Source organism: Paroedura picta, chromosome 5 (genome assembly GCF_049243985.1).
Source record: "Paroedura picta isolate Pp20150507F chromosome 5, Ppicta_v3.0, whole genome shotgun sequence".
Classification (NCBI taxonomy): domain Eukaryota; kingdom Metazoa; phylum Chordata; class Lepidosauria; order Squamata; family Gekkonidae; genus Paroedura; species Paroedura picta.
In genome coordinates this window covers 69,488,093-69,507,495 of record NC_135373.1, presented here as the reverse complement: position 1 = coordinate 69,507,495, position 19,403 = coordinate 69,488,093, and the positions used below count along the sequence as shown (strand labels likewise).

Sequence of the window (19,403 nt, the reverse complement as noted above, 5' to 3'; positions counted from 1 at the left end):
CGGGGAGAGGGAATCAGGGCCGGGCTGTGCCCGTGCAGGCCGCGCCCGCGCGGCCCGATCCGCGGGCGCGGCTCGCGGGCGCGGCTCGATCCGTGGGCGTGGCTCGCGGGCGCGGCCCGATCCGCGGGCGTGGCTTCCGGGCGCGGCCCGATCCGCGGGCGTGGCTTCCGGGCGCAGCCCGATCCGCGGGCGTGGCTTCCGGGCGCGGCCCGATCCGCGGGCGTGGCTTCCGGGCGCGGCCCGAGCCGAGCCGGGTGCGGCTCGATGCGCGGGCGCGGCCGCCACCAACAACGGGCTGAGCGTCTCCAGACTCCAGTAACCAGCTCTCTCCTGCCCTCCAGCCCGGCTGCCTCCGCTTCCTGCCTTGCACACGCACTCCGGTAAGCCACGGGCCGGGGGGCGGGCCAGGATTACTCGCTGCCGCCTCCCCAGATGGCCAACACCTGTCCTCGGTGCTCTGGCCCCGCTGGCACCTCTACCTCCACAGCCTCCCTAGAGCCCGCTGTATTTGGATTACAGCGGGCTTATTTTCTAGTCTTACATAAGATAGCTAGAAGGGCTGAAGTTACAAGATGATCCATTTGTCTACAAAGAGAAATATCTCACTTAAAAAAGAAAAAAGACAATGATGAAACAATAGCTATGTGTAAAAATTGAATTTCAAAACAAAAAAAAACCTCCCCCAACAATACAAAATTTGGCAGTGGCCCTAGTTACTTTTATGATTGACTCAGCAGCATGCAGGATTAGTTTGTAACAATTAATTTCAACATAACTACAATCAATGGATTTTTTAAAAAAAAGAACTGCCTTTAAGGCAGAAGTTCCTGACAGAGTGGTTTCTCAGTGGAACAGGCTTCCCTGGGAGGTAGTGGGTTCTCCATCTTTGGACATTTTTTAACAGAGGCTAGATAGCCATCTGACAGAGAGGCTGATTCTGTGAAGGCAAAGGGTGGCAGGTTACAGTAGATGAGTGATTGGGATGTGTCCTGCATAGTGCAGGGGGTTGGACTAGATGACCCATGATGTCTCTTCCAACTCTTATTCTATGATTCTATGAAATTGCCTTTGTGTACAACTTTGGTAGTAAAGTATATGGAAATTTAAATATCAAGCAAGCATATATCCTACATAATCTGTACATAGAGAACTATATTCATAAATTTTGTGCATAAGTGGCATGAATGGTGTGCTTGAGGCTGTTCTAGGCATATTAAATTATCTTGCAATGAGTCAGTAAACTTATACCATGCTGTGATCTGTACAAAGACCACAAAATCCCCAAAGATAAAAAGAGATGTATTGAACTAAAAAAAATAAAAGGACGGACACCTATTTCCTTTGAAGCTTCCTAATACACTTTTAACAGATCTTTCTTCTGCCAGGTTTAATGTTAAGTCTGACACATGTATCTGGCTTGATATTTTATCCAGAAGGAATACTGGCATTAATAATGATAATGCTAATACATCCTAGCTAAATATTTTCAGATTCCAGTTGTTATTCTCATATATTAATACATCAGTGAATTTCTCTAGCTGTTGTTTGTAGATATTCCTATAGAGTGCCTTTTACAGCACAATTCTATAGAGAGAGTTGCTCCTATCTGTTGAATCCAGTGGGTGTAGACTCAAATAATTTTGCATAGGTTCACTCAGTACCACAGGTTTTTAAAATTAATTCCCACCAAACATGATGAACTTGTGATGACATGTTTCCTAACAGAACCAATGAAATTCAGGAACCAAGGAAATTCAGTAGATTGCATTGCTAAACTCTTATTTTTGGATACAAATGGCAGGTAAAGGTGTCTACCATATAAATGACATTAATAATGAACAAAATGTGAAATCCAACAGAAAAATAGATGGGGTTAAATGCTGACAGTGAATATGTATGTAAATTGAAAGAAATGAAACAGGCCATCTTTGTTCATCCCAAATCAGGTACATCCTCTAACTCTCACTAAGCAGAATCCATGAGCTTATTTGCTCTGGTTACTAATTCCCAAAGTGTGGAGGTTGCTATTCTTTCTTAGATAAATTGAGATTAGTGCCATTCACAGAGGAAATACTTATGTATTTCTGACTCCATCAATGAGGTGAAAATTATGCTTAATTTTAAGACTTTCTGGATTTATGGTAATCTGGAAAATGTTAACATTAAGTTTAAATTTTTTTTAGTGTGTCTAATGTCAGAATTTGGAAGCACAAGGTGGCTGCTTGTGATGCATTTGTTTAGAAGAAGATTCAGGGCTTTTTGCACGCCTTCAAAATAGCACAATGGTTGCCAATTGAAAACGCTACTGATTTGCTGTTTTGCACAACGTCGTCGACAATCTGCCACACACCTGAAACCAATCTGCAAAAAGCGCTTCCTTGTAGCGCTTTCAGGGAAATCCCCAAAAGTGGATTCACCCTCCGGAAAGCGATACACTCCTGCAACCAATCTGCAACACTAGCGAAAAAGACCTGTGCGTTAACATTGTTGCGGTTTCTACAAAGTCCCTCCCCCTGGCTCTCTTCTCTGATCTTCCGGCGAAGCGATCACCATTTTTTTTTCTCCGAGCGAGCGGGGATAAATGCACCAGCGAGCCTCTTTCTGTTTAGAGGCTTCCCTGGCTTCAGTCCTTCCCCTTTAGTCACTAAGCACAAACCACAGAAAAGCCCGTTTGCTGATGTATTTTCCCATTAATTTTTACACATTCATTCAGCCGAAAATCGGGCCCGTGAGAGGGGGGGGGGATTTTTTTTTTTCACTCGGAGGAAGCGTGGCAACGATCAAACGATCAAACGACAGCTCAAACACATTAGGCAGCTGGATGGGTCTCTCCGTTGCAACGAATCTACACAGATTCGTTACAATGGGTCTGTTTTTTTTTAAAAAACCCTTTCTTAAAGGGAAAGGGGCTGTTTGGGAGCATGCTAACAGCTGCCCATTGGCTGCTTGACGGCCAGGGGCGGGACGAGCTTGGCAATAGCGCTTCCTTTCTAGCGATTTCTGCCGAGACCGGAAGCCTGTGGGAAACGCTACAAAACGCAACTGGATTCCACTACAAAGGCAGGTATGCATAACGACGAATTCCACTATTTTAAATGGTGATTTTTCATTCAGTGACCAATTTGCTACAAAGATCCCGGTGCGTAAAGCCCCGAAGAGTTGGTTCCTGTATGCCACTTTACCCAAAGGAATCTCAAAGCAGTTTACAATCCCCTTCCCTTTCCTCTCCCCACAACAGACACCCTTTGAGGGAGGTGAGGCTGAGAGAGCCCTGATAATCCTACTCTGTCAGAACAGCTCTATCAGTGCTGTGGTGAGCCCAAGGTCACCCAGCTGGTTCCATGTGGGGGAGCAGGGAATCAAACCCGGCTCACCAGATTATAAGTCCATGCTCCTAACCACTATACCAAGCTGGCTCTCTCCCTATGCCTGAAACCCATATAGCTCCTCAAGTGTTGGCCAGCTGGACAAAGTGATATTCAGAATTCCATGAGTCCCCCCCACACTTATCTTGTTGAAGGTATTGCTGAACTCATCAAGAAACTATTGAATTATAAAAGAGTGTAAGACTCTTTTCTGGTCCTCAAAATTTCAGCTCAGAGAGGAGAGAATCATAGAATTTGCTGCCTCAGGGGCTGCCCTGCCACTCTGCCACCAACTCACCTTTGGTGCTCTTCAGCAGCCACCATTGCTGGGGCTCCTCCTTGGCGTGGCACTGCGCAGCTGCTGCTGGCAGGGACCCCCCTGTGGGTGGTGGGAAGACAGGGGCGCTGGCGGGAAAGCAAGTGGAGCAGGGGCTCAGGCCGCGGCAGTAACGTCCCATGGCAAAAGACTACCTCCTCCAGGCCTCAGTAAAATTGTCAAGTGTTGACCGGTCCCTGGTGATAAAAAGGTTGTGGACCACTGCTCTATGTGGCACCCTTTTAAATACTTGAAGATGGTTATCAGATCCCCTCTCAGTTGTCTCCTCTCCAGACTAAACAGACCAAGCTCCCCCAACCTTTCTTCTTACGTCTTAGTCTCCAAAACCCTCACCATCTTTGTTGCCCTCCTCTGGACACACTCCAATTTGTCTACATCCCTCTTCAACTGGGGTGCCCAAAACTGAACATGACTTTACTGGGACAAACTGAACACAACACTCCAAGTGAGGCCGAACCACAGCAGGATAAAGCGGTACCATCACCTCCCGCGATCTGGACACGATATTCCGTTTGATACAGCCCAAAATCCCATTTGCCTCTTTAGCCACCAAGTCACATTGCTGACTCGGTGGCTAAAGTTCAGTATTCCTCTGAAACTTGATGCAGTAAGTGGTCAGATATGGAGGAGCGGGCCATGGTACTGCAGAATCTCTCTGACCTCTTGTAGAATTTGGCTTTGCTCATTAGTTGGTCTGTGCTTACAAACTCTGCTAGTCTTCTGCCTCTTATGGTTCAATCCTAAACAGTTACACTGTAAAAACTCATCCCCTCCATCAGCTGAGACCTCCTTGATCAATGAGATGACCCTTTTATTTTGGACTTAAATGTTTTAATAGGCACCCCTTTTAACGCCTAAATTACAGGAGACCTGAAGCTGACTCTCATAAAGGCATCTGTGTATACCATGAAGGCCCAGGAAATAGGTATGGTGTGCAGGCATTACTAACTGGTTAAGTTTAATCTCTGTTGGAAGTGAGCTATCCTTTAGCCTGAGACTTCAGATGGGGGCTACACAGAGAGACAGAGAGGCCAGGACACTGGGCATCCTTGTTTTTTACTACTCTGCTGCTATCCCTTTGATGTGTAGATTGCTACTCTTAGGAAGCCAGCTTGGTGCAGTGGTTAGGAGTGCGGACTTCTAATTTGGCAAGCCAGATTTGATTCCCTGCTCCCCCACATGCAGCCAGCTGGGTGACCTTGGGCTCGCCACGGCACTGATAAAGCTGTTCTGACAAGGGTTGGGTGCTTCGGTGCCTGAAGCGGCTATTCGCTCCCGATGCAGCCAGCGCCGTGACATGGGGGGGGGGGAGGCGCGGGCGTCAGCAATAATAACCACAACCACAATAATAACCATAGTTGCTGAACAAAGGAGGGCCCAGAGAATGATTTACAGTTTTTCATTCTGAGAAACAAAGCACAATTGTAAGGTTACAAAAGAAGCCAGACATACTCTCAATATAGATATTTTTTTTCTTGCACTGGCTTTCTATTGAACCAAACTTTTCAAACATTCTGAGCCAGATCCCTCTTTTTGTCAACATCATGCCTCAGTCTGGGCACAGTGCATGTGATGACTGGCTGTGTCATGTACACTCAAGGATAAGTTTTATATCCTTCCTATTAAATTTCATTTCTTCTCAGCCAGTCAGCTTCTTCCCAGAGCTTCCCATCATCTTCAGTGATGACCTACTATATATTTATTGAGGCACTGCTTCATTGTTTCCCAGAAGCTGGATTACTGTTCTGCTTAGATTGCTTGTGTCACCACATTTTTGTGTTGTCACTTGAGGTAGAAGAGCCTCTTATTGGCATATACCAGGTTCAACCCCTGGCACCTACAGTTAAAAGAAGAAGAGGAGAAAAGAAGAGCTGTGTTTTATGTACATCAGACACTCTGTGAGGTAGATGGGGCTGAAGTAGCTTTGAGAGAACTGTATCTGGCCCAAGGTCATCCAGCTGGTTGCTTGTGGAGAAGTGGGGTAATCAAACCCAGTTCTCCAGATCTGAGGCCACAACTCTTAACCATGACACTGAGCTGGTTCTCGGGAGCAGGCAATAGGTAATATGGGGGATGTTTATCCAAGACCCTGGAAAACTGCTGCCTGTCTGAGTAGACAATACTGACCTTGATGCATCAGTTGTCTTACTCAGTATAACATAGCAATATAGATACATATATACACAGACTAGATTATGATCCAGTGAAGTGAATAAAGCACTTATTTTGCTTGTTGTTCACCAATATGTTGGAAAATATTGTGGGTTACAAAATAAAGGCATTCAGCATTGTGCATTTTCTGAGGCAATCTGATAAGGACATCATGGGGGAAAGTGCTCTTTCCACCTTTATGTTATTAATTTTATTTCAGCCTGTTTTCTGTGCTGACTCTTTTCCAACCTACACATATTTTAATGTCATGCCTCTACAGTTCTCCAGCTCAGTAGGCAACATAGGTCAAAGAATGTTCCACAAAGAAACAACATAGTCTCCTCATGATGAGTAAGCATCCTGAGCAGATGCTCTTTGAAATATACATCAAAGCTTGTTCATTTGGGACCCACCCAGCAAGAGGTTTTTCAGAACCAGGAGCAATATGGATACTTTGCTCGACTGGATATCCAAATATGCTCTGTCTCTATTAGCCTGGAGGCTCGACGTCCTTGGAGAATCTTCCAGCAGGGTATTTGAAACTGAATAATATTCATAAGCAACACGTTACATATAAGCACAGCTTTTATTTACAAGGTTTATTTCAATACTGCCTACAGATTCTCTGATTCAAGCTGCAGCAGTTCAAGAGGTCACAGACCTAAAAGCAGAATATTGATGAGATAATCCATATTCATATCATGCATTTATTCCTCCTTTGCTAAAACTTGGCACTTAACAAAAAAAAAATTACAATTTTGTTTGAAATGGCAACCAATTCCAGATTTGCAGATGAAGCACAATTACATATTCAGCAGGCCTTCGTTTGTCAATAACATTCAAGAAAATATGTGTGTTGCTGTAATATATTCACCACAGTGATTAAGATTTTGAAGTCTGATAACTGTAGAGCCACAAACTCGAAAACCAAGAATGTGCAGTGCATTTTGATCATAGGGTCTATTTTTGTATTAATACCTTATCAACTTGAATGGGAGACTGGGAAATCTTTTGCTTCTTTTGGTGTGTTAAGAGTAACAAAGAAATGTTTCCCTTACAAATAAGCAGCATTAGTTTTGATAATCAAGTATTAGATATGGCATAAATATTTTAAGGTATAAATATTTCAAGAGAGTACTTAAAAGATATTCTGATTGCAAAGTTTACGACAGGATGTAGAAAATATATTTAATCAAACAATAATAAATCAAGATATCTCTCAAGCGATAAAGAACATGAAGTTGAACACATTTTTTTTTAGTATGTCTGATGTCAGAATTTGGAAGCACAAAGTGGCTGCTTGTGATGCATTTGTTTAGAAGAAGAAGAGTTGGTTCCTGTATGCTACTTTTCTCTACCCAAAGGAATCTCAAAGCAGTTTACAATCCCCTTCCCTTTCCTCTCCCCACAACAGACACCCTTTGAGGGTGAAAAATATATTATTGAAAGTTGAAAAATATATTATTTATGGAAACTGAATTATCTGCACAATTTAGGAGTCAAAAGTTTCTGATGGGTGACGGAAAGAAGAAAGATATCTGACTCGGCCAATGAAAGTAAGGAGCAGGTGCATCAGCAGAAACCATCTCTAGTCATAGTCCTCTTCTTCTCTACCTCCCAGGTGATTTTAATACAGACTTGCCACTAACCTTTGATGTGCCAGTCCCTTCTTCTTACATGAGAGCCAATGGTAAGGGAAGGATAGGCTGTATATACCCACAGTTCCTCTTTAATATTAGTTTATAACTTCCAGGGCTGATCTTTAGTATTGAAAGATGTTCTAGGGCCCATCAGTAATCCAGGTCTTATTTATCTTATTTATCACATCCAGGTTTTGGATCATCCGAAGGCTGTCAAGTTCCAGTTGGGGCCTGTGGATCTCTCAAAATTAACTGATTTCCAATGACATAAATCAGTTCCCCTGGAGAAAATGGCTGCTTTGGAGGGTGGATTTTATGGCATTATATCGTGCTAGGGTCCATCCTGTCTCCAAAGTCTGCCCTCTCCAGGCTAGATTTGGCAATCCCTAGCACTTCATTATTTGTATCCGCTTTCCCCTTCATCAGTCTGCTAGTTATGGAAAGGTTTTCTGTTTTACTTTCTTTTCCTTGGTTTATTCTTTTCAGGAGTGTAGTTTCTGCTATTCTGTGGTTTTCTTCTTACTCTTCCTCGTTTTTCTTTCCATCCACTCTGTGTCCTCAGTGACATTCTACCTGTTCTCTATTTTTTGTGTGGTTACCATTGTTTTTCATTACCTTTCCCCCTTTCATTAGCAGACAAGGAACTCACAACAGTGGCAACACGTGGAGACCCGATGCTTTTCAGTACAAAAGACTTCTAATGGTTACTGGTTTAACGTACTTCAGAAAGTAGGAAGAAATGTCAGAAGAAACTCTTCTTACTGAAGCAATTATTCTCCATCCTGAGTATGTTCAGAGTTCATTTTTCTAACAAAAGAGATTTCATTTGGGCTTTCATAGTACTGTTTTTTAACCCTGCCCTGCTGGCTGAGATTGTTTCCTGGAGCCTTGACTCAGCTTGTGAAGTTTATTATTTTGGCTTGCAGTGGATAGCAATAGGGGCCCAGTTTTGTTTTTATTTTAAATCAGCCCTGTAGGCTAGATATTACTCTCTACAGTTTGAGAAATAATTGGTATCTGTGGAATATGACTGAAATACATTTAAATGGATAATATGAGATTATGATTTATTTACTTGTACATTAGGTCAATCAGAAGCTAAAGGACATTGAATAAGACCCCACCCCCCGCAAATTAGAGATTCTTGACTTCCTCTTCTTTCAGAATTGAATAAGCAACCACATCTTGTAAACCCTGCTCTAGAGTTATACAAAAGGAAAAGAGGAGTCCTTCACATAGTTTACTAGCATGTCAACACTAATTAATGGGAAACAACAAGTGCCGTCACAATGTCTTAAGTATAACTGCAGGTTCTGCTGGAGTAGATCATACCTCGGTCCTACCACCCCACTGATCATGTTTATTTATCATTGAAATATTTATAGTTTACCTTTCCTTTTAACTCATATTTGAATCTTTCCTCCAAAGGACACTTCCTCCAATTTAAACAGCTCTTATATTGGAAGAAAAGCCAGTTAAGTTGGGGCAAGTTTCCTCAAGTGGTGGGAAGGATGGTTAGATCAACCCCATTGTGTCTTGGTTCATTGTTGGTCCTATCAAAGCAGATATGCTTACTTTGAAATTTAATTCTTAGATTAATGGAGGCCCAAGTCAGATCAGGCATCAGGTAGGCACTTACTGTGCAAGCTATACAAAGTAAGATCAGTATGGTGAAATATGTTGGTTTTGATTTGAGTAACTCTTGCATAGGATTCCACTAGTGTTCTGTTTCAGCCACACCAGGAATGTATGTTGAATCATACTACATGATGGTATTGTCATTGTCATTGTTATTGTTACTGTTTGGATTTATTACCTGCCACTCTCGGTAAAGCCAGCTCATGGCGGGTTACAAGATAAAATAGTAAAAATACAATCCCCTAAAAACCCCTTTAAAACATAGCAATTAACAATATAAACCAACAAGAACACGGCAGGAAACCAAGGATTGGAGTGATTTGCCATAGGTAACATCTGTTCAAATATATATGAAGAGAACAACAAAAAAAATCTGTCTGGGCTTTTGAAGGTTTGGATTATGTTCAGGACCTGTTGCTTTGGGATGAGCTGTGCCTGCCTGTGATTTGTTGTTCTTCATTATCTAAATCACAAATTCATCCACATCCAGCACTGTGGACTCACAAGAACTCACAAAAACTGTACTGGGAGAGTCTTGTGAATTGTGTTACTTTTTTAGGGTGGCCAGTTGTTTGGGCCAACTAGACACTGTGGAGACTGGTGTCAGAACCACTGGGGGGGTCCATTAGGGTGAATAAAGCAATGCCCACCAACTCAGGCTGCCCTCCCCAGCTCCCTTTTGACTGCTTCCTCTCTGGGCATGCCAGACTCCAGTTGGGACCTGGAGATCCCCCAGAATTTCATGTCATCTCCAGACTACAGAGATCAGTTTCTCTGGAGAAAATGGGTGTGTTGGAAGGTGGACTCTGTGGCACTGAGATCCCTATCCTTCTCAGACTCCATCCTCAGCCTTTCAGAAGTTTTCTAACCTGGAACAGGTAACCACATCCACCACCAGTGGCCAGAGGTCATGGCAGCCATACCCCTCACTCTTTTGATTAAATTACAGTGGGTAGGCCTGCGCCACTCTCCCCAGCCTTTTGGTGGCCAGGGCAAGTGAGGCCAATCAGGTGCACTCCATTGCAGGTGTGCCACTTTCACTGGCCTCTTGCCTGCCAGGGCAGGGTGAGGAAGGCCAGCTAGGCCCAGTCCATACTACATGTGACACTCTCACTGGCTGGGGGAGGGTGTGGAAGGCCAACTGGGCCATGCTGCTCTCACTGGCCTCTTGCCTACCATGAAAGGGCATGGAACGCTTACCAGGCATATTCTGTGCCAGCTGTGCCACTCTGCTCAGCTGCCTGGCAACCAAGGGAGGGCTGGGAAGGCTCTCTGGGTACCCCCCCCCATGGTGGCCATATGTCTCTTTCTGGCCTCCTACCTGCTGGGAGAGCTGGAGGGGGGGCGCCAGGGCTTCCACCCCATTTTTAATGGATCAGACTGTTGGTCCATCACAAAGGTGGCAGCTCTCCAGGGTGTCATGCAGCAATCTTTCACTTTACCTAATGCCACATCTTTAGCTGGAGATGCTGGGGATTGAACCTGGGACTTCTTGCATGCCAAGCAGATGATCTGCCATTGCACCACAGCATCTCCTAACAGTATGTGGGGGAGGAAAGTGGAGAAATTGTATTGTCAGGACATGGATAAGTTCTGCAAAATGTTCAGAAGGGAGAGGAAGTGCTAAACACACAGGTACTATTTTTGGTGGCAACCACACTTTTAGCTGACCATCTGAATTGATTCTTATAGAAAAGTCTGCAGTTCCCTAAGGGTAGAATCAGCAATTATTTCTAGTTTCAGCAAACCAAGTACAAAGGAGAGACTGAAAAATGAGCCATGGATCACATATCTGCTCCACAGAGGTGATGACAAGGAAGAGAATAAAGTGTAGCAAGGGAAAAATCAAAGAATCAGTAACAACAGCAGAGTTTGATGAAGAAGCCAGATATTAGTGAGCAAAGTAATTAAAGCAATTACCAACTCACCTCATTCTTCAATTTGCTTTGCTTACAGCCTTAGTATCAACATAGGTGGGGGAATTAATGCTTTGTCCTTAGTTGGAATGCATTTTCTGCCTGATAATCAGCGCATAGCAAACAACCATTGCAACATAAATAGGAAGTGGTGGCAATGTGGATATTTTTCCATATTTTTCCATGCCTGCTCCAGATTTTTAGCGTTGATTGCTTTTTTGCTCTGCTTTCATAGCTTACTTAAACCATGGGATTTTCCTTTAAAATTCTACACTTCTGTGCCTGATTAATACAGTACTGAGGATATAACTGTGGTCGTGCTTATATCTCCCTTGCACCATTTTCCCAATTTGAAACGATTTTACTGGGACAAATAACAGCTCCCCTGGACTATTTCCGACCAGGGAGCTGAAAGCCTAAATCCATTCTCCTCTCATGATGCAGTTCTAATCCAAACTGGGCTCTTGCAAGGCTGATTTTTGGGAAAAGAATATTCGGTACTCCATTCATGGGGTTGTATTTCTTTGAGCCCACATTCAATACACATTGCATGTGTGAAAGGGATGTTGTTATGATGATGATTATTAAAATAGGTTTTGCAAGGAAAAGTCTTTAACATGTACAGGTGATAAAGATATCCCTATCACCTATTCTTGCAAAAGAAAAATGCAGTTGTAAGTATAACCTGCTGCAAAATTGTCATTTTATTTACACTCCTTGCTTTGTTATTTGGGAAAGACAGCAAATAGATAAATCAAGGTCAGGCTGAGGAGTAGGGATGGTCACACACTGGGAAAATGCAGTTCAGTTCATGGATAATGGCATGCCCACTTCATGAACCATGATCTATCCAAAGAATCATAGAATCATAGAGTTGGAAGGGGCCATACAGGCCATCTAGTCCAACCCCCTGCTCAACGCAGGATCAGCCCAAAGCATCCTAAAGCATCCAAGAAAAGTGTGTATCCAACCTTTGCTTGAAGACTGCCAGTGAGGGGGAGCTCACCACCTCCTTAAGCAGCCTATTACACTGCTAAACTACTCTGACTGTGAAATCCCCCCCCTGATATCTAGCCTATATTGTTGTACTTGTAGTTTAAATCCATTACTGCACGTCCTTTCCTCTGCAGCCAACGGAAACAGCATCCTGCCCTCCTCCAAGTGACAACCTTTCAAATACTTAAAGAGGGCTATCATGTCCCCTCTCAACCTCCTTTTCTCCAGGCTGAACATACCCAAGTCCCTCAACCTATCTTCATAGGGCTTGGTCCCTTGGCCCCAGATAATCTTCGTCACTCTCCTCTGTACCCTTTCAATTTTATCTACGTCCTTCTTGAAGTGAGGCCTCCAGAACTGCACACAGTACTCCAGGTGTGGTCTGACCAGTGCCGTATTCAATGGGACTATGACATCTTGTGATTTTGATGTGATGCCCCTGTTGATACAGCCCAAAATGGCATTTGCCTTTTTTTTTACCGCTGCATCACACTGCCTTCTAATGTTTAGCTTACAACCCACAAGTAGATGTTCTTCTGGAACTCCCTAGCTTTCTCCATAATCCAGTGTATGTTGGCAATTTGATCTCTAGTTTCTCTGCCTCTTCGAAATCCTGCCTGTACTTCTGGAAGCAAACCTGTTACTTGGTCAAAAAAGGAAACCGGGTTGGTCTGACAGGACCTGTTGGAGACAAATCCATGCTGACTTCCTTGGATCACGAAATTGTCCTCCAGATGTTTGCAGATTGCTCCCTTTAATATCTGATCCATTATCTTCCCCACAGCAGAAGCTGGTTCAGTTTTGTGATGCTAGAAACACCAAATTCACAGGGGATCTCTGGCTGTTACCTGCCCTCCATGTTTGGTGAGGATTAGATTTATGGGGTCCCCAAAGATGGCTCTCCGAGGGAATACTTTCTGGGGGAATTATAGGTGATCAGTTTGACAGACACAGGTTCAGGCGTGTATAGAAAGGACCCTGTGAAAACTGGAGTCATCAAAGTTGCAGAGGACTTCCCCTGGATGTTTCTCTAGATGCCCTCAAAGTTAAATTGTTTTGAAGTCTATAAACATTCAGATTGAGTCTCTCTGAAAATGTATCCATTCATGAACCGCTACAAACAAGCATGAATGTTTGTGGAAAGTTTGTGTCAGTTTACCTGCCACAAATTTCACTTCTTGAACTACAAACCAGCTAGAATTCATTACAGACCTTAATGCATGAATCGATTTGTACCCTCCCTATTGATGAGGTCTTGTCTCTATGTATATAAATTAAGGGCCATTTCGCACGGCTTCAAAGTAGCAGGATGGTTGCCAATTGGAAACGCTACAAATTTGCCATAACCCACGACGTCGTACACAATCTGCAACAGTCCTGCAACCGACCCGCAAAAAGCGCTTCGTTGTAGCGCTTCTAGGGGAATCCAGAAAAGTGGATTCACCCTCCGGATAGCGATACACTCCTGCAACCAATCTGCGACAATAGCGCCACAGACTTGTGCGTTACCATTGTTGCGGTTTCTTCAAAGTCCCTCCTCCCGAGCCTTTCCTCCTAACTTCCGGCGAACTGTCCGCCATTTTTTTTCTCCGAGCGAGCGGGGATCTACGAGGCAATGAGACAGCGACTGGCTTTCAAGCACGATCACTTTCTGAAATTCTGCCCGGACACCACAAGAGTTTTTCAAAAGCACAGTGGCACACACCGTCACGTTACAAACATTTGCCCAAAGCTTAAAACCCCGTCTACCTTCGGCCAGTACTAGCGGAGTCAACGTACGGGGAGCATTTTAAAAAACTTTCCTCTGAGCGTGCCAACGAACGTTCGCCGCTCGCAGTCTCCTGTTTAGATTAGTGGGGTTCAATAGATATGATTCGAGGTGATACCATGAGGGGCGGTTTATGTGTAGTGGGTCTTTGTGTGGTTCCGGGTGCGTGGTTGTGCTTGGGTGCGGACAACCCCTTCCATCGGCGGCTAGACCTCCGGCAAGCGGAGTCGCCGTCCGCCGTTCATTTTTAAAAACTTTCCTCTGAGCGTGCCAACGAACGTTCGCCGCTCGCAGTCTCCTGTTAACCTTAGAGGGGTTCAATACAAATGATTCTAGCATGAGGGGCGGTTTATGTGTAGTGGGTCTTTGTGTGGTTCCGGGTGCGTGGTTGTGCTTGGGTGCGGACAACCCCTTCCATCGGCGGCTAGACCTCCGGCAAGCGGAGACGCCGTCCACCGTTCATTTTTAAAAACTGTGCGCTGACCATGCCAACGAACGTTCGCCAGTTACATGTCATTGATTTATGCTTTGGTTGGTGAATATTATTGGGGAACTGTTGCGTACCGCTGCACTTGCTCTCGGTTTTACACCGGCATGCGTTTTTGTAATGGCGGACATTTCACTAAAATGGCTCCCGCTGCATGTTCAAACTGCTCTTCCCGCGTGTGGACGAATCAGCGCATGCGAGAAGTCAAACAAAAGGCGCTAATCTGGCCATTAGGAGCAGATCCTGTTCCCGCGCGAGGAGTTTTGAACGTGACATGTGACCTAATGTGGCCAATGTGCGTGTCCCCTACTGCCCTCCACCAATCAGGAGCCGGCTAGTCCCTTTGTCTTTGTGTGCGGGAAGGTATATGATCCGTTGCACCCTGCACCTCGCACCACCATTTTGCTCAGCTACTAGCGAAGGCACCATGGAATCTTCCTCGCAAGCGTCGTCCGTCCCTGCAACCGGCCGTGGCCCAACTTGGAGGGACGCGGAGATCAGGGACCTGATCGCGATTTTCTCGGAAGAGAAAATCCAGGACGCCTTCCAGTCCTCGCACAGGAATAGGGAGGTCTTCGAACAAGTGGCCATAAAGATGCGTGCCCTGGGCCACAACAGGACCGGCCTTGAATGCCGGTCCAAAACTAAAACAATGCGGGCGGAGTACATGCGTGCCGTGAACCATAATAAGGGTTCCGGCAACGAGAAGGTGACCTGCCCCTACTTTGAGGAGCAGCGCCCGCTGTACAGCGACGGGGAAGGAGCCGGCAGGCCGAAGCGCGTTGGGAGGAGCCTTAAGGTGGTTCGGAAGCCGGCTGCCCCGGTCGAGGAACCACCCGCTGAGGAGGATCCCGGCGAGGGCACCTCGTCCAGCTTTCGGCCTCCACCCCCCGTCCAGCAACGAGCCGCGGAATTGGTCACGCTGGACCTGATGGCCAAATGTGTGTTCTGACATTTGGGCATCGTTTTCTCGTGTGTTCGTTGCAACGCATGCTATGCTAGGATGTTTGTGGATTGCTTTGGGTGGCTTTTTAAAACGGTTGTGTTTAACCAACAACCCAAACAGTTTTGCAGCATGCCTCAGCCATAGGCCTTCTGCAGTGCTCTAGCCACTACTTTGGGACCTTGATGTGTGGTTCAGGTTGTATGCTTGCTCCTTTTTCACTATTGTATGCCTTGTGTTCGTTGCAACGCATGCTATGCTAGGATGTTTGTGGATTGCTTTGGGTGGCTTTTTAAAACGGTTGTGTTTAACCAACAACCCAAACAGTTTTGCAGCATGCCTCAGCCATAGGCCTTCTGCAGTGCTCTAGCCACTACTTTGGGACCTTGATGTGTGGTTCAGGTTGTATGCTTGCTCCTTTTTCACTATTTTCTGCTCTTGTCCACAGAGACACAGATGCCTGGGACGGTGGTCCTCGAGTCCCCTGCAGCGGTGGCAGAGGACAGTGATTCCGGGGCGTCAACAAATGTTGGTAAGTATCAGTTGCAATAAGGGGGGGGGGTTTAACTGCTTTGTGCTTTTCTGTTTGTGCAGGGCAGCAGCACTGCTAAGAGACAGAAGAGAGTCCCTCAACGTTGCTGCTTTAGGGTGTGAAGCTTGCTTTGCCACACTTTGGTCCTAAATCATGTTTTTTTTTTCCCTTTTTTCAGATTTCATACCCGGGACGCAGGAGGAGGAGGAGCGTGGGGTGGCTGGACCTCCTGCCGTGCGCAGGCGTATACAGATACAAGATGGTGAGCGTGCATGAACTGTTCCTTTCGAGCCATGGCTGCAGGACAATGTCTGTGTGCAATAACTGTGTGCTTCCTTTTCATTTTTGTGCTCCCCTGGCATTGTTCTGAGTCTTGGTTTAACATGTAACCAAGAAAGGCCACCATGGGCAAACAAACAATAACCATGTGCTCCCCTGGCATTGTTCTGAGTCTTGGTTTAACAATATGTAACCAAGAAAGGCCACCATGTGCACCAGGGTGGGTTTTGACTGTCTAGATGTTACTAACAGTTCTGTTTCTCTTTTTTTGCCAACAGAGGTCCTTTCAGAAGATGACGAGCCAGCCGGCTCACCACCTAGGGGTGCTCTCCAAGCTGAGGAGAGGCTGGCGAGGGAACGCGGCAGGCTGCGGCGCGTCTCCGTCCTGACTAGTGTGGGAGAAAGGATCCTGGAGCACTGCCAGGAGGAGTCCAGGCGTGCCGCTGCCGCAGACCAGGCGATGCTCTCCCTCGTGGCCCAGGAGGGCAAAAAATTCCGTGCCATCCTTAGAGAGTCGAACCAATCCCTACGCGAAAGCGTGGAGGAGGTTCGACTGATAAGGAGGCTGATGGAGAGGGCGGTCGCGGTTATGGAGGCGGCCACCCCTCCTCAGATTACAGTGCACGTCCCCCCCCCACCCACACCTCCCCCACCACCTCCAGCACCCACCCCACCCACCCCGTCTCAGAATGCCTCGACCCAAACGAGAAGGAGGACTGTTCTCGGGAATAGAGTCGTTAAACCCGCGGACAAGTTCTCCCCCTCCTAGTTTGGGCCAGTTTGTCTAGTTATCTGTGTTTGCTGTTGTCTGTTAAATAAAGTTTATATTTTTGACTCTGTCTCTGTGTACCCTCTCTAGTGATTGTGCCTATTCTGGCACCGTTGTGTGGGTTGGAGGTTGGAGGGTGTTTTAAAGGTTAAAGGTGTTTTAGGAGTTTGGGGTGAAAGGTGTGCGAGTGTAAGGAGTCACACTGGAGTCTTTTTCAGGAAATTTACAACAACATTTTATTTTCAGAAACAGTTCAACAGGGGAAAAAAACAAGGGAATGTAACTTGGACCCCCCCACCACCACCCCCACCCTCCAAGAAAGCCAACTTTTTTTTTTAACAAATTCATATATTTAACAGGGATAGAAAAATGGGCAAAGTAACTGGGAACCCCCCCAACACCCCCCACCCCAAAACACAAACAGAAAACAAAACTCAGGTCCCACTGCTCCCCTCCCCAGCCCCTTCCATCTCCCTCACTCTCCTGCACAACCGTCCCATGGTCCCCCTGACTTTGCGGCGGAAGAGGTCTTCGTCCTCCTTCTTCTTAACTGTGTGGGGAGGGAGAAAAAGTACACATTAGTGCCACACATATTTTCCAATTTTTTTAGTTTACATGCATACACTTTTTAGTGGCCTTAGCCACAGTGTGAGAAGAGTTGGGCAGTGGGGAACATAACCTACGTTCTTCCGCCTCCCTCTGCTGCCTTTGCTGCTCAATCTCCCCTTTCAGCTCTGCCACTTCAGCCTCTAAGGAAGTAACCCTGGCCTCCATGGCACGCAGCCTTGCCTCCATAGTTTCTGCTATAGAAATCAAACAAAGAATTTGATCACACTTCAAATGGAAGCATCACATCAGGCTCCCATATGGCTCCATGGGGGTACACACACATGGGTCTCCCTCACAGACATAAAACTCTCACCTGCAGCCTGTCCTGAGGTGGAAGGTCCCTCTTCCTCCCCCTCCTCACGCTCAGGTGCTTTTGCCAGCTTGGATGGTGATTGTGTGGCTGGGCAAAGAAAAAGAGAAATCATAAGTAAAAGCACACAAACCAGAGATGAAACACAGCTGGTGGACACACCACAGTTAGAGTCAAAGCGCATAACCAAAGTGGTTCTACAGTACTGGCGGGCTAAGTCAGAGGGGGTTGACAGCATCTAAATACTTTCTCGAATTTCATTGGGGACAGTAGGGGAAAGAGGCAGCTAGTCATTCCATGCATGTTTAAGGGCAAAACACAACGAGGGCAGCACTCACCCATATGCCTTCTCATTTCCAGGGGGGGCTTCCCAGCCTTCTCCCATATTTTCACCATCTGGTCGTGGAAGACCGTTCTCCCACTTGGCTGCGGGACCCCCCCCCCACTGTTCCAGACTGTTGAGGAAGTCCAGCTTCACCCTCTTAAATTTTGTCCGGACCTGCTCCCAGGTCCGGACATAGCCCCTCTCCCTCAGCTTTGATGCCAACACCAGGTAAGCACCCTTGGTGTGGCAGTGGGTGCTGGCCATAAGGCGGCCAACACTTTTCGATTGGAGCACAAGCTCCAGAAGTGCCTCAGCCTCGGCGCGCTGCCAGAAGGAGCCCTTCCGTGGCTTCGGCATCTTCGGAATGACGGTTAGGGAACGAACGTGCGTTGCTCCGATCGACCACCCCTATTTTAAATGTATCAAAGCTGCCCACCAATAAAATTATTCCTTGGAACATAAGTGGATTGATCCTCCGGTTTGACAGGGGTCGCCAATACTTCCTGGCTACCCGCCTCCCCGAACTTTCCCCGTTCAGCGCTTCCGTATTGTGTTTGTCAATTTCAGTGGGGAGTTAGCATTTAGGGCTGTCAAAGTGCTTTTGGACCAGAGAATCCCCGTTTTTTTGCTGGCTAAGTACACAAACCGCACAAGACAAGGTTAAACAAAGAACACAAAACTTTATTCAACAACAGAGTAGGAAAAACAATTAAACACGCCTCCTGTTTCTGTAGATGTGGGTGGCTAAGGCGTCCCGAACCTTGCACCCCTCAGCATAGATCCTTTTTCTCCTTGCTTCAGGGATGTCTTGTGTGTCCTCAAGGACTACAGGATCAGGTTCATCCACAGGGAAGGGGATGTTATGTCCCTTGTCCTCGCATATGTTGTGCAAAATGACACACGCGATGATCAGCGGAGTCACATTGTCTATATGCACATGGAGTCGGGACATCAGGCAACGGAACCGGGACTTCAAACGTCCAAAGGCACGCTCCACTACATTCCTTGCCCGGGAGTGACTGAGGTTGTAGTGGCTCTGCACGTCTGTCCTTGGCCGCTTGTAGGGAGTCATGAGCCAGCGTCGTAATGGGTAGGCTCCGTCCCCGAGCACCAACGCCGGCACACGCACGCCCTCAATGGTGGCGGTGGGGTTTCCTGGAACAAAGACCCCTTCGTCCATGGCTTTCCTGAGGTTCGATTCCCTGAAAACAAGGGCATCATGCCTCCTGCCACTCCACCCCACCTCGGCATCGATAAACCGGCTGGAGAAGTCCACAGTTCCTTGCAGGAGAACAGAACAAAAGTCCTTCCTGTTCCCGTACTCCTTTATGCTTCCCC

The 19,403-nt window shown here is 46.3% G+C and overlaps 1 protein-coding gene and 2 long non-coding RNA genes across 3 annotated transcripts in view; 1 reads left to right on the top strand and 2 right to left on the bottom strand.

The window, feature by feature from the left end:
• The window catches only part of LOC143839076 (uncharacterized), a 137,360-nt gene extending 126,185 nt beyond the window's left edge, over nucleotides 1-11,175 (bottom strand). The window contains exon 1 of the long non-coding RNA XR_013231587.1: nucleotides 11,060-11,175. This is a non-coding gene — a long non-coding RNA (uncharacterized LOC143839076). The remainder of the gene's footprint in view (nucleotides 1-11,059) is intronic.
• A 4,231-nt stretch (nucleotides 11,176-15,406) lies between these two features.
• Nucleotides 15,407-16,609, top strand: LOC143838879 (uncharacterized). The gene is made up of 4 exons (XM_077340788.1): nucleotides 15,407-15,773; nucleotides 15,952-16,035; nucleotides 16,331-16,549; nucleotides 16,590-16,609. Exons 1-4 carry the CDS (start codon nucleotides 15,698-15,700, stop codon nucleotides 16,607-16,609), a joined length of 399 nt encoding a protein of 132 aa, XP_077196903.1. The 5' UTR covers nucleotides 15,407-15,697.
• A 654-nt stretch (nucleotides 16,610-17,263) lies between these two features.
• LOC143839075 (uncharacterized) lies at nucleotides 17,264-17,974 on the bottom strand. The gene is made up of 3 exons (XR_013231586.1): nucleotides 17,744-17,974; nucleotides 17,505-17,624; nucleotides 17,264-17,371 (listed from the first exon to the last, which is right to left on the bottom strand). It is a non-coding gene; the product is annotated as an uncharacterized LOC143839075 (long non-coding RNA).
• Nucleotides 17,975-19,403: the final 1,429 nt, after the last annotated feature.

Excerpts from the sequence above, each read along its gene's own strand:
- LOC143838879 (XM_077340788.1), top strand. The coding sequence starts at position 15,698 with ATGCCTGGGACGGTGGTCCTCGAGTCCCCTGCAGCGGTGGCAGAGGAC. Across the intron at positions 16,036-16,330 it reads GCGTATACAGATACAAGATG|AGGTCCTTTCAGAAGATGAC; the intron begins GTGAGCGTGCAT and ends TTTTGCCAACAG. Across the intron at positions 16,550-16,589 it reads CCAGGAGGGCAAAAAATTCC|CGTGGAGGAGGTTCGACTGA; the intron begins GTGCCATCCTTA and ends CCTACGCGAAAG.